General features: G+C 39.7%; 1 protein-coding gene across 1 annotated transcript in view; it reads left to right on the top strand.

Moving 5' to 3' along the window:
• Positions 1 to 14,552, top strand: part of LOC124789950 (solute carrier family 22 member 7-like) — a 134,126-nt gene that overhangs the window by 85,442 nt on the left and 34,132 nt on the right. The window contains exon 6 of the mRNA XM_047257479.1: positions 8,336 to 8,557. Within this exon, the coding sequence (XP_047113435.1) occupies positions 8,336 to 8,557 (222 nt within the window). The remainder of the gene's footprint in view (positions 1 to 8,335; positions 8,558 to 14,552) is intronic.

Raw genomic sequence — 14,552 nt, 5'->3', positions numbered from 1 at the left:
GGAATTACTTTATTTTCGATGTTACAATCGATAAGTAATAGCTCTGAATGTACAGTTAAAATTATTTTTTTAGAAACATTTGAAATTACGAATTATTTGGCACACTTAATATTTCTATTATTGATTACGCATAATAGTACTATTTACTATGTTTGTTTCTGGATTCATTTATGAAATAATAGTAGAAATTAATAGAAATTAGTTTGTCAAGAAAAACTGTAAAATCTTTGGAATATGGCTATTACCGCAGAGCGAAATGGCTACAGGCATGCCTCTGATGTGATCGGACGTCTTTTTGTATTCTCGGCGAACAATGTAATTTCGGCTTTGTTAGTATGAAAGTTCAAAATACTGTATGATATGCTGGAATGTGATAAAATATATTAACGTAACAGCAAAAATTCTGCAACAACAATCTCCAATTTTATTTAGATCATTTCAGCCATGAGGACCTAAACTATGAGAATTTCAAGTTCAAGAAGCAGACCCCTAGACAAGAAAAACTGGAGCCAAACCTAAACGAAAAGCTGTGTAAACTAGACAGTTTATTGTAATCTTTACTCCTCACAAATTTTTTATAAACGACTTTGCTTATTGGGGACAATAGCTGGAATTAGGAAGGGGAGGGGGAGGAGATTGCAGGGTCTGATTCTTGAAGCTTAAAATCTAACCTCGGGTCCTCACGGCTGGTTTGAACTAAATAATTTGGAAGAGTGATGTTACAGAATTTTTTGGGTAAATATATTTTCCACTGATTTTGCCACATTTTAGTGTATCATACAGTATTTTGATTTTTCACATTAACAAAGCCGAAATTCCATTGTTCTCACCTACTATACAAAAATACTTCCGATCACATCAGAGGCAAACTTTGCGGAAATAACAATATTCCAAAGAGTATAAATTTTCCGTGACAAATGAATTATTACTAGTTTTCGTTACATTTTTAAGTTTGATTATTATTTCATAAATGAATCCAGAAATAAACATAGTAAACAGTACAGGATTGCGTAAATAATAATGGAAATTTTGTGTGTGCAAATAATTCGTAATTTCTAATGTTTCTAAAAATGTTTCTAAAAATAATAACTGGCAGCGACAACCACTGTTGACGAAAAGTAATGCTAGAGGAGGCTGTCCCTTTACAAAGAGTTTGCAGCCATTCCACTCTCCGAATTTCGAAAAAGTCAGCAAAATCTCAGCAACACAGATGAGGGTAGCGAAGTCACTTCCATGAAGTCGCAGGATGGAAGGTGCCGATGTAAACGCAACCACGCAAGCGGAGCTCGCTGCAAGGACATGTTGACCGTCGGTCAGCCATCAAAATATCGGCCACGCCAAACTTCATGATCTGACGGAAACCAGTGCGTTCACGTCGGTACAGCCGTTGACATTCTTATTACGAAAATTGCGTAGTCGTAAATGTGATAATTTTTTTTTAATTTTGCGATTTAATACAGTATTTACAGTTGTTTCTCGCACCGCAGCTTCCGTCTTTTTCGATCTTACGCCTGCAAATTCCTCTCTGACTTAGCTCCCCTGATTCCTTCTTCCCACGTTGTTTTCTGGCGTCCTCTTCTTCTATTAGTTGGAACCCATTCCATCATCTTCTTAAGCCATCTGTTCTCACCCAAACGGCGTACATGTCCACATCATTTCAGTTGTTTTGCTGCGTCTATTTTAGTCACAGTGGTGTCCAGCTTCAGTCTCTCTCCTGTCTCTACATTCTTAATTTTATCCCGTGGCGTCAACCAATTCAGCACCATGGAAATCCCATCTCTACTGACAATAATTTCCTCTTAATTATTTCAGACGTTTCCAATAATTCTCCTCCATGGGTTGCTACATGTTCTACGAAAGTTTTAAGTATCCTAATCCTTATTTCTGACCTAATACGTGTGCCACATTAAACTCCGTTCTGTTCTTTGGCTATTTCTCTAACTTGGCGAATGTGGTTCTAAATTTCGCTTTTACTGGATACAAGTTTGTTAGGTATGACTCCCAAATTTTTATGAGTCGACGGACCTTACTACTCCAAAATCTGGCGTCAGGTGTTCACTCACTACTCCACTAACCAACTACTCCGTTTCCTCCAGATTAATGGTTAAAACTTATTTCTGATATTCTCTGTGCAGGTTTCATCCTCATCCTCTACTAAAATGGCTTAGCCATTAGCACAATACAAAGTGAATAACTTTTCATCATTTACAGACTCACGCATACTACAACAGGAACTTTTCCATAACCTTAAGGCTGAATTCAGGTATGTTTTAAAATACGTTGGTGCTGTCGCACTTCCTCATATTCTTTTGGTCAGTGTAATCTCTCCAGATATTTTTTACCTACTTTAATTCTACAAGTTGCGGCATTGTATAAAGCTCTAACAGTATGAACATAAAAATGACTCACTCCATTCTCTAACACTGCAGTTCACAATTAGGCGAGGGGGAACGCTATCACAGACTTTCTTAAGATCAATGAAAACCATTTGCTTCTTTAAATGCCTGTCCAGTCTTTTTTCCGCAACTTGTCTTAGATAAAACATTATTCACTGTGCATGATTTTCCGGCCCGATTCCCAGTCTGCTCTTCCTCATCCAAAATCCGTGATTCGATTTTTCTCTTTATAATTCTCCCATATAATCTAGAGACTGAAATTGTGACACACACTGCTATATTGTTTGAGCACTTTTTCCTGTCACTCTTCTCATGTATGTTAGATATATGTGATGTATTCAGTCCTCTAGTAAGTGCTTCCCTCTTAGGAATAGAGTGAAAACATTAGCTATCAATATCAGAAGTTTTGGAAAATTTCGGTGGGCATCCATTTGGGCTTGAAGCTCGTCCATTCTTCATAGAGATAAGCATTATTTTGACTTCTAGGGGCATAATTATTTTGTCCTCTTCATACAGTTCATCCGAGATAAACAATTCATCTTAATTTTTGCCAAAAAAATTTGGATGGTTTTCAGTAAAGATATTCGCATAACAGTTTCTCCATTCTTCCAACAGGAGAATTTTTTCTATTCTGTTACATCGCATAGATTTCAGAGTTCTCCATGCTTCACTGCTTCATCCATCTCCAATATGCTGATCAGTCTGCTTACTTGTATTACCCTAGGCATCATTCTTGGCATTCTTGACAGCTTTCTTCAGCTCTGTTCCGTATTTTAGCGTATGCGTTATTTTCTTTGTTCTTTCACTTGACATATAAGCTACATGTCCCCTTCCTTTCTGTACAAATTTCTCAATGTTCTTATTCCACAATTCACTTGTCTTTAGAAATCGTGAGCTGCCCTGCAGTACTTTTAAAGCTTCCTTAGCTGCTTCCCCAACACATCTAACAATATCTTCAAAAGTGTTGTTCCCGGAAGAGTACGTTGCGTTATTCAATTCAAATTCCGTCTTCGCCCATACAACAATAATGTTCATCAATTCTCCAAAGCCGGCCAGAGTGGCCGAGCGGTTAAAGGCGCTACAGTCTGGAACCGCACGACCGCTATGGTCGCAGGTTCGAATCCTGCCTCGGGCATGGATGTGTGTGATGTCCTTAGGGTTGTTAGGTTTAAGTAGTTCTAAGTTCTAGGGGACTGATGACCTGAGGTGTTAAGTCCCATAGTGCTCAGAGCCATTTGATTTTTGAATTCTACAAATTTTTAGGGTGTACTTCGAGTGCCTCATCAGCACCGCATTTCGCCCGAATTTTTAAAAGATTTTACTAATTTGAAAAATATTGTAGTTTTCAGAAGGTAATGGTCAGTACCATACTCTGCACTTGTATTCACTGTCACGTCCGAATTAATTGATTTCGATCTTTATGCTTGAACTAATTTAAATCGTTAATGAATGTTGCTGACGTGTTCTATAAGTCGTTCACCGCTATCATTCACATATTTTTCTCCATATGGTTCAACGGCTGCATCCATTAGTCTGGACCCAACATGAACACTAAAACCGTCTATAAGAATTATATCTCTTTCCCGTTGTTGATACTGTCCAATACTTGGCTTACTTTCTCATCAAGGTCATCATTGGTATTAAATCTGCCATTTGACGGAGCTTACCACTTCACACTCTCTTAGTTTAAGCTCTCCATTTGTAAACATCTCATTCATTGCATCACAATTCTTAATCTTTTTAGTTAAGTTTATCTTGGTACTTATCAAGACGTGATACTTTACTTACATAATATTTCGCGCAGTTAATGGTAACCGTCGTATTCAATACCACCTGGATATTAATTCAAATTGCAGAGTTGACTTCCAAGTTTGCCTTGTGAAGAATACGCGATTCCGCGTTAATTCATACCCGTGCAGTAACACTAGAGTGAGGGCAGCTGTTTCGATTCTTGGGTAAGAAAGTATTATCATCAGTATTTAGTTGACAACTTGAGGAGACGTCGTGGCGTACAGTTCCTGACTACAAGACTGTGAGCTAATACTCTGGACTAAGCCCCAAGACAAACTGTGGTATCTCGTTGAGTGAGAATGTTGATGGTGGCCCATACGTCGGATAAGCACGTTAAAAACGACGCTCTGTTTTTTTTGTGTGTGACATAGGCTACCTGTCGACAATAATTTTCCTCTTGTACCTTCCTTACATGTCTACTAAGCTTGAGACAGCAGAAACTGACCAGCGCTTTTCCCAGTGTTCGATACAGTCGTCACACGACACAGAAATTCACTTCACTTGCTACCTTAAGACTACGAAGAAAAATTCTATACTATATTCTGCGAACATTCATGAAACTGTATCCCGGCGATATTAATTTCTGGGGTGTGAGACGTGTATAATGATGTTTTCTAGATTACTTGATCATTTCTTTCTTTATTTATCATAGTTAGGCCAACAGTCTTGTCGCAGTGGTAACAGCAGCTCCCGAAGTTAAGGGCTGTGAGGCTGGGCTCGCACTTGGATGGCTGACCATCTGGTCTGCCGACCGCTGTTGGCAAGCGGGGTGCACTCAGCCCTTGTGAGGCAAACTGAGGATCTAATTGATTGAGAAGTAGCGGCTCCGGTCTCGTAAACTGACATACGGCCGGGAGAGCCGGCCAGGGTGGCCGAGCGGTTCTAGGCGCTACAGTCTGGAACAGCGCGACTGCTACGGTTGCAGGTTCGAATCCTGCCTCGGGCATGGATGTGTGTGATGTCCTTAGGTTAGTTAGGTTTAAGTAGTTCTAAGTTCTAGGGGACTGATGACCTTAGAAGCTAAGTCCCATAGTGCTCAGAGCCATTTGAACCATTTGAAAGGCCGGGAGAACCGTCTACTGAACACATGACCCTCCAAATCCGCATCCAGTGAAACCTGTGGCCTGACGATGACACGGCGGCTGGTCGGCACCTTTGGGCCTTTATGGCCTATTCGAGCGGAGTTTAGTTTAGTTTTATTTACCATTATTACTTTATATTTGTTTTTAAACGTTTATGTTATCCCACTTCTCGAATCAATACCGTAAGTCAGGGGCCGCAAAATGAGTGAAATAAGACATTGGCTGCATTAATTTTATTTTTAAAGTTTTATCATGGCTGACCTTTATCGGTGCCACCATGCGCATTTACAGCTTCAAAATGTCAAAAATAAGTGCCATGCAGCTGTTGTCGACTTGTAGTCGCCGTGAAGCTTCTGAAATTCGCAAGAGCTGTAGGGCACCGTGAATATATTGCACTGTTTGTTTTATGCCTATAAACATTGCACATGAATGAGAAGGGAGAGAGGAGGGTAGTGTTACTACTGTAATGGTCGGAGCTAATTCGGTCATCAGCGGCTCGGACGTGATTGCTATCCACTGGCGTGTCTCTTGGGACGACGTATCTAGTAGGCTTAACTATTAAAATTTGACATTTTAGTGCCAGGTAAGAGTACAGGTCATGCAAAAATAGATCCCGCTCAGTCGAACGCCAGCGTAGGACGTGTTGCCATCGAGTCAGGTGTACAGCTCGGCTAGTAAAAATATTCGGGCAGAACGCAATCGAAGTTGAAGATGCCGCCAGTGCAAAACAAGTTAAAGGACAAAATTCCTCATAGTCAAACACGCCAAGTGGTTACAAATGCCTACCATTTTATGAAGAACGAAGTTGTGCTAGGAGGTCCATTGAAACTAAAATCCACATTGATACGAGTGGCCAGAGCAACAGGTGTATCGTTTACTTCCCTTCAGCAAATCAAGAGAGAACTGGAAAGATTTCACGCAATTGAATCTTTGGCAGTTTCAATGTAGGGAATTTTAATTATCAAGTCGTTCTCTATGTGGTGAATAATTTGTACATTTCAAGTAAAAGAAGACTCTCTTAAAAGGGAATTTACAAAAGCTACACAGTGTGATAAATTTTGAAGAAAGTATGAACATACTTCCTGAAATCCTTCGCTCTCTAGATCTTAGTCCGAATTAGATGGCGAATAACCGAAAAATTCTTCAGCAAGAAAGTAGCATCATGGCAAAACGAATTGCTTACTTAAAAAGAATCTGAGAGTATAGACTTGAATGTAATATTATTGTCTATATGGACGAGACATATGTTGACACTTGTTACACTGGACCGTATGGATGGAATGGCAAATCACTACAGGACCTGTTGAAACCTGTTACGAAACGAAAGCAGAATTATCATCATCCATGCTGGCTGGGAGGATGGTTTTGTATCGAATGCCTGCGTAAAGTTTAAAGCTGGCCAAAGAGCAAGAGATTATTACAGCGACATAGACAATTATGAGAAGTGGCTAAGGGATTGATTAATACTTATTGTACTGACTTTTACTCACCTCGTTATGCATATGGGCCCTTACCACAGTAAGTAAAACAACAGTACTCCAACATTGAACTCCGCGAGGAAAGAAATGACATTCTGGTTAACAGAAAAGAGAATTCCGATTCACAAGGACAAGCTGAAACCCCAGTTGCAGTCACTGATCAAAATGGACAGGCCAGGCCGCATCATTATAAAGTAGACAGTACTTGAACCGAATATGGTCACGCAGTGCTGCAACTTCCTCCGTCTCACCCAGAATTCAGTCCTGTAGTGGTGATATGGGCAAGAGTGAAGAACAGCATTGCTAAATGTGAGAGTCAGATTGGACACAATACCAAAACCTATAGCTGGAAAAATTGATTCTATAACAAAAGAAAAATGGAAGAAACGCTATGAGAACGCAAAGAAAACGAAAGATCATTCTGTTCCAAGTGAAGGGTTAGTGGACCAAACTTTGGAGACGATCATAAACGTAGGAAAAGGTAATAGTGATAGTCATAGTGATGGAAGCAATACTGATTCCGCTGGTGAAAATGAAAGTGAATCAAGTGACACTGCCAAAGGAAGTTAAACAGAATCGCAGGTAGAATAATTTCTAAATGTGTTTCGTGTGTGGAAATAGTGATAGTGAAAGATCCACAGTATTTTGTCAAACGATGGACTGCATTATTTGTAATGTAAAAAGTTTTTGACGGTGTTGAGCCACGATCATTCCATCCTTTTTAAAAGAATAAACCGCCATTTGACTGTGTATTATTATATTAACTTTTGTACTATTCAGATTTGGACTTATATGTCATTATCAAGTACAATGCTAGACGCTGTTAGACCATTATTAAGCCATGTTTTGTAAGGCAGTCCAAAGCAGGTAAACAAGGATAACACATTGTTAGTCATGTTTACCTGCTTTGAACTGCCTTAACAGATATGACTTAACAAAAGTCGAACAACTTTTAGCATTGTACTTGAGAATGGCATAGAGGCCTTGCTTACCTCCCTTGGACTGCCTTAACAGACATGACTTAACAATGGTCTAATAACTTTAAGCATTGTATTTGATAATGGCATAAAGGAAGAGGGCTGGATAATACAAAAGATTAATAAATAATAAATAGTCAAATGGCGCATTACTCTTTTAAAAAGTATTTGTCATGTGCAGTTGTGTCTGCAATTATTCTAAAGATCTGCGAACGTCTTGTGAACAGTGAAGCTACTACTTACCACCAAACAGTACATTTCATATGGCTATGCTTATGAAATAAACCTACTTCTGTCACGTACACTCGAGCCGCCACTAACCCCTTCGCTCGTCCCCTACACAGAAATAATCTGCACCAATTGCCTTTCCCCTCCTGCGCATAAGAATGCCATGATGTTTTTGCATGAAGTGTGCAGTGAAACACATAGAACTGAACTAAATAGTATACTTACTAACACAGGATTTGAAATATTCTGAACTTATACCAATGGTTTCATTCAAAGGTGGCTTAAGACGCTTGCCATCTGCAAATATGTGCTCAGACTTCAATGAAGCGTAGCAAATAGAAATTTTTAAAATATGTGGTAGTTAATTGGTGTTTATTTTGAAGGTATCTTCCTGAGTCACCACGATGGCTGATAAATAAAGGGCACACAGAAGAGGCTTTCAAGGTCCTGGAATGTATAGCGCGCACAAACGGGAAAACTTTGTCTCCTGACATCAAGAAAAAGATTAATTTTCTGTCTCAACAAAGAACTGTAAACATGGGGATTGGAACCATCATAACCAACAAGAACCTCCTGAAAAATACGGTTTTACTTGTGCTCAGCAGGTGAGTGGAGCAAAATTTTAAGTTCATTAGTTTGTAATGCATTGCAATTAGATTAGACTGATGATAAAACATTCTTTCTTATTACCCTTTCGCAAATTAAATAATTTCTGTTAATAACACAACTAAGAGGGTCTTTCAATAGATAATACCCCACAATTTCTTTCTCAGAGTGTTTTTATTCACAAGAGATGGAATTTGGTAACAATATTGGCCAGTATTTCTTTTTTTTTTTACATGGTCTACATCATGTTCTACGGGCTTGCACCAGGGATGTATTCTTTGTTGGTTAAATCTCTAGTCTTGTGCTCGTAGCCATATTTTCACGCCATGAATAGCACTCTATTTTCTTCAAAGTGTGTCCCACACAGATAATCTTAAGTGGTTCAAAATGATGGACGTCCGATGCGCTATATCTGAGCAATAGGGTGAATGAGGCAACGTCATCCGAATTACACGATGTGTTGTCGGTTCTGTGACTTGTATGTGGCTGTCCATTATCGAGTTGGAGCAAGATTTATTGCCGGCCGGTGTGGCCGCACGGTTCTAGGCGATTCAGTCTGGAACCACGCGACCGCTACGGCCACAGGTTCGAATCTTGCCTCGGGCATGGATGTGTGTGATGTCCTTAGGTTAGTTAGGTTTAAGTAGTTCTAAGTTCTAGGGGACTGATGACCTCAGATGTTAGGTCCCATAGTGCTCAGAGCCATTTGAACCATTTTTGAACCAAGATTTATTTTGGATCCTTGCAGACACAACACGGTTGTTCTTGAGTTCGTTCACAGCCTTGGCGTATGCCTATGAATTATCGAGTGTCCCTTTTGTCAACAGATCCACGAGACCGACGACTTTTCTTTTCCAAAAGACTGCTGCGAAGGGAGCTACCTTGAGTTTCTTCTTTTTTGGTTATCCAAGATGTTGCAAATTTTGCAACTTCTTTCTTGTTTCCAGCTCAATGTGATGTTTCATCGACTGTAACGATTTGTCACAGAAAGGTCTCTGCATAGGCCTCAAACTAGCGCACCAGTTCAGCTGAAACAGCTTTCCTCTTAATCTTGTGATCTGTTATGAGCATTCGCGGAATCCACGCTGAGCACACTGTAGAACATCCTAGGGTTTTACAATGCTCTTCGAATGCTGTAGAACCAGCTGTCGAGTTGTTATGCTCCTACCTGCATGATTACAAAGATTAACGCCATCCGATCGATTCACCACGTTGGAAACAGTAATCGTGACAGGTCGTCCCGAACATGGCTGATCATGGAGCTCAGTTTTAGCACTTCTTGACGCTTTAACACTTTTACCCGTCGAACAACTGCATGCCTATCAACTGGACCATTACCACACACTGCCCACGAAAGTTATGGATGTTCACCACCGTTTTTATTTCCGCAACAATGAACTTAATTGCAGCACGTTGTTTAGAACGAGTGTCTTGGGCAGATGTCATTCTCACAGTTCAATGTGGCCCTGCCATCTGTTAGAGTTATTTTAAATTTTACACGCACGCAAAAGAATATCAAATTTGAAACAACTTAAAAAAAGGAAAAAAATAGGAGCAGTATTTATTGAATAACCCTCAGCTTCATGTGTTAGTATTCTGCCCAAATGTAGGTTGTCACTGACAAGGGAACCTCCCCATCGCACCCCCCTCAGATTTAGCTATAAGTTGGCACAGTGGATAGACCTTGATAAACTGAACACAGATCAATTGAGAAAACAGGAAGAAGTTGTGTGGAACTGTGAAAAAATAAGCAAAATATACAAACTGAATAGTGCGTGGGCCACATAGGCAACATCAAGAAGAACGTGAGCTCAGGCGCTCCGTGGTCCCGTGGTAGCGTGAGCGGCTGCAGAAGGAGAGGTCCTTGGTTCAAGTCTTCCCTCGAGTGAACATTTTACTTTCTTTATTTTTGCATAGTTATTATCTGTCCGCTCGTTCATTGACGTCTCTGTTCACTGTAATAAGTTTAGTGTCTGTGTTTTGCGACCGCATCGCAAAACCGTGCGATTAGTAGACGAATGGACGTGCCTCTCCAATGGGAACCGAAAACATTTGATCGCAAGGTCATAGGTCAACCGATTCCTCCACAGGAAAACACATCTGATGTATTCTATACGACACTGGTGACGGTATGTGCGTCACATGACAGGAATATGATGTCGACCCACCTAACTTGTACACTTGGCGAATGGGTAAAAAGATTCTTCTACCTTGCCCGATTTAGGTTTTCTTGTGGATGTGATAATCACTCCCAAAAAAGTGATGAAAACATAAGAGTTTGTCACATAAACTGAAAATAAAAATTTTAACTTTTCACTCGATGGAAGATTCGAACCAAGGTCCTTTCGTTCCGCAGCCGCGCACGTTACCACGTGACCACGACGCTCCTGCGTTCCCAATGTCCTTGGTGTTGCATATCTTCGCATGACCTACTCAGTTTGTATATTTTTGCTTATTTTTTCACAGTTCCACACAACTTCTTCCTGTTTTCTCAATTGATCTGTGTTCAGTTTTTCAAGGCCTATCCACTGTGCCAACTTATAACTAAATCTGAGGGGGGTGCGATGGGGAGGTTCCCTTGTGAGTAACACTACACGTTCTCCTGTCTTGAGCCATCCTCGTCAGGTTCGCGTAATTTCCGCTTCCCTTAATGTCATTTTGTGTGTCCTCCCGCAAGCTAGTCGTTCCAAGCGTCTATTAGTATGTACTTCTGTCTTAACGAATTTTCTGTCTATTATTTTTGCTTCCTCTGCTTCACCTTATCCTTTCCAAAACACTTTCTTTGTTCATTATTACTAACCAGCTTATTATCTACAATCTCCCCCACATACAAATCTCAACTGCTTCTATCCTTTTTTCATTCTTCCATCCCAGAATCCATGTTTTTGCCCGATAAAGTGACACATTCCTGACAAAACACTTGACGAACCTTTTCTGCAGACTTTTATCCGTTTGGCACTTTATAATCTCCTTTTCCAATCTAATGTCTCATTCGCTGTAAAAATGTGAGCTTTCACGTTCTGATAACATCTCAGTTCTTTAGTGAAAATATTTCCAAGATATTTAAAAGCTCTTACTGGGCTAGTAATAACTTGTCCTATCATAATATTTGTCAGTATATTTCCTGTGCCGATTATCATATTCTTTGGTTTTCCGGTAGTGTTTCTCATCCTTTATGATATATAAATTTCAATCACATCTTTTAGCATTTTATTTAAACTCAGTTCATTTTCAGTCACTAATGCCACGTCATAATCTAGTTTTACCCTTTATATTCTCTTCCAACCAATATATACTCCTCTTTTTGGAACTTAGCCTTTCGTAATATCTCTTACAAATAGCAAAGGGGAGAGGTAACAATAACTGTCTAACGGCCCTTCCAATACTGCTTACTTCCGACAGTTTTTTTCGAGCCCTTACTCTTACTTTCTGTTGTAAATATTCGTCCTGTAACAATCGTCTCTCCTTCCAGTATACTCTATTATTCATCAAAATCAGCTTGTTCCATTTAACTCCGTTGAAAGCTTTCTCCAAAACAATAAAAACAACACCTTCCCCCTAAGGACTTACAAGGCCTATAACATCTCATATTCCTTTCCCTCTTCTAAATCTGAACTGTTTCCCCCAAGTTCATGTAGGTATCCAACTTGCCATTTAGCCCTCTCAGCTTGGAGTTTTTAAATAACGACCTATAATGCACCAATCTCTTGCTGTCACAAAAAACTGCCTTTTCCATCAGGTAGAAACAATTTTTCGACAGCCGATCTTTGTTTTAGTTATGGTGCTGAGACAGACTGATTAAGTTCTGCAATATGGAAGCAGAAGAATCTCCGATTTCTTGAATTACTACAAGTAATTGAAAACGAAAATACAAATTTTCTTGGTAGAAGTAGGATGTAACCTACCACAGACTTACATTTTGTGTCCAGAAACAGTAAAGTATTGAACGATGGAGAAAATATGATGGTTATGTCCGTCCAGCAACAATAACACACTACTCACAGTAGGGGCTCTGCTTTTATAACACAACTTCATGCTAAGTCACAATTTTGAAATTAGTTCATATTTACCGACTTAGCCATAAGTCAGTAAACTGTGACAGTACTGAGCAAGTTGTGACAAGTCCTATATTGCTGAAACATACGAGTAACACATGATCTCAAAGCTTTGTGTATCTACAGATATGCTTAGGCAAGCAAAATGCAATGCAGCATCAAATGCACCTGTTGCAGCTTTACTTCTATGCTGTCATCAAGTTTCTATTCCACATTTCAAGGAATAGGAAACAAAAGCTTGAAGAGGTGCAGATTGAAGAAACCCAGACGGAGCTCTTGTCTCCCTTCACTTCTGTGCTACATGGTTTCATTGGCTGGTAATACCCACAGTTCTGAGGTAAAAAATTAATTGACAATGTTGAACTCATCGCCAGAAACAGATGACAAGCTGAGCTATCATTTATGAGCTGATTAAAGAGATGTGGGCAGCCACTGGGCTAGCTGGGAGACAGGATTAGATATGTGCTTGACAGAATGGCATCTCACGTGTCAGTTCACGACGCATCATCCATTTGTCAAGATGATATCGTAATACTGGCCCTGTACTTTTAATTCGACATCTAATTTCAACTCTACTCTGAAATCAGGTTCAATCTCCCACCATCTGTTCCCATGATCCAGACTGCTGTTCGATACGGAAAATCCCAAACAATTATAAGGTGAACTATTCCCAAATCTGCGAAATGTACTTTCTGTGGGTGTCTTTCAACTCACGGAAAGTTCTCCTATGCCACTTCCCACTCTGAAATCGGGTATTTCATTTTAATATGTTTCACAGCCATCATAAACTTCAAACAGTAATCGATGTCTCCTGAAACTTAACTTCAATAGTCTTTATTTAATTATCATGTGAATTATTGCTTGCCAATTTCAAAGCTGGTAAGAAAACTAATCTGTCCAACAATTCATTCAGAATGTTACTGTCAAGAAAATCGATATATACTGCTGATAACTGGAGAGTGTCTTCTAGTCGCGAATGTCAAGTGCATGCTCATTCTCTCCCTCACTGATATTTATGTCGTCATCATGATTCGCCATCACTTTTATCTAAATCAGACTTAGTGATATTGGTATATTTATATCCGTTGTGGTAGAAGCAGTTTTTATTTTTTTTTTTTTTTTTTTTTTTTTTTTGGTACAGGGTTACCCCTGAGAATTTTAACCTATTTTTGTATTTTTGAAGATCGTATAATCTGCAGCTCGTTCTAGAAAGTTTAGTTTTAAACAATAGATTGTGCTATCTCCTCATTCCCGATCACCATTTGTAAATGCTTAAATTTTGTTGCCTACTTTCTTGCCGCAGTGATAACGTCGGTTCCCGTAAGATCACCGAAGTTAAGAGCTGTCGGACTGGGCTAGCTCTTGGATGAGTGACCATCCGTTCTGCCGAGTGCTGTTGGCAAGCGGAGTGCACTCAGCCCTTTTGAGGCAAACTGAGGAACTACTTGATTGAGAAGTAGCGGCTCCGGCCTCGTAAACTGACATACGACCGGGAGAGTCGTATGCTGACCACACGCCCCTTCATATCCGCATCCAGTGACGCCTGTGGGCTGAGGATGACACGATGGCCGATCCAGTCGGTACCATTGGGCCTTCCAAGGCCTTTGCGGATGGAGTTTATTTGTATTTTAGTTTTTTAAATGCTTAAATTTTTCCCTTTGGACGTGGACTTGTGAATCACCAACCATCCACACTCTTGCTATCGGATCAAATCTAATAGTGTATACAATAAACTGCATTACCTATTTATCTACTAAAATATTATATTTGTCAATTTATCCCGTGTCTCTCTCATAATTTTATTTCATCACTCTTTCTCATTTCCGTCATCATATACCTCATTCTATTCATAATCTTCTTCTGCTGCTTTCATCAATGCATTGTTTTCTTTGGCTTCAGCTTCTTTGTCGTAGTCTGTCTTTTCTCCTTCAAAATAGAT

Source organism: Schistocerca piceifrons, chromosome 3 (genome assembly GCF_021461385.2).
Source record: "Schistocerca piceifrons isolate TAMUIC-IGC-003096 chromosome 3, iqSchPice1.1, whole genome shotgun sequence".
Classification (NCBI taxonomy): Eukaryota; Metazoa; Arthropoda; class Insecta; order Orthoptera; family Acrididae; genus Schistocerca; species Schistocerca piceifrons.
This window is presented reverse-complemented; position numbering and strand designations above follow the sequence as displayed.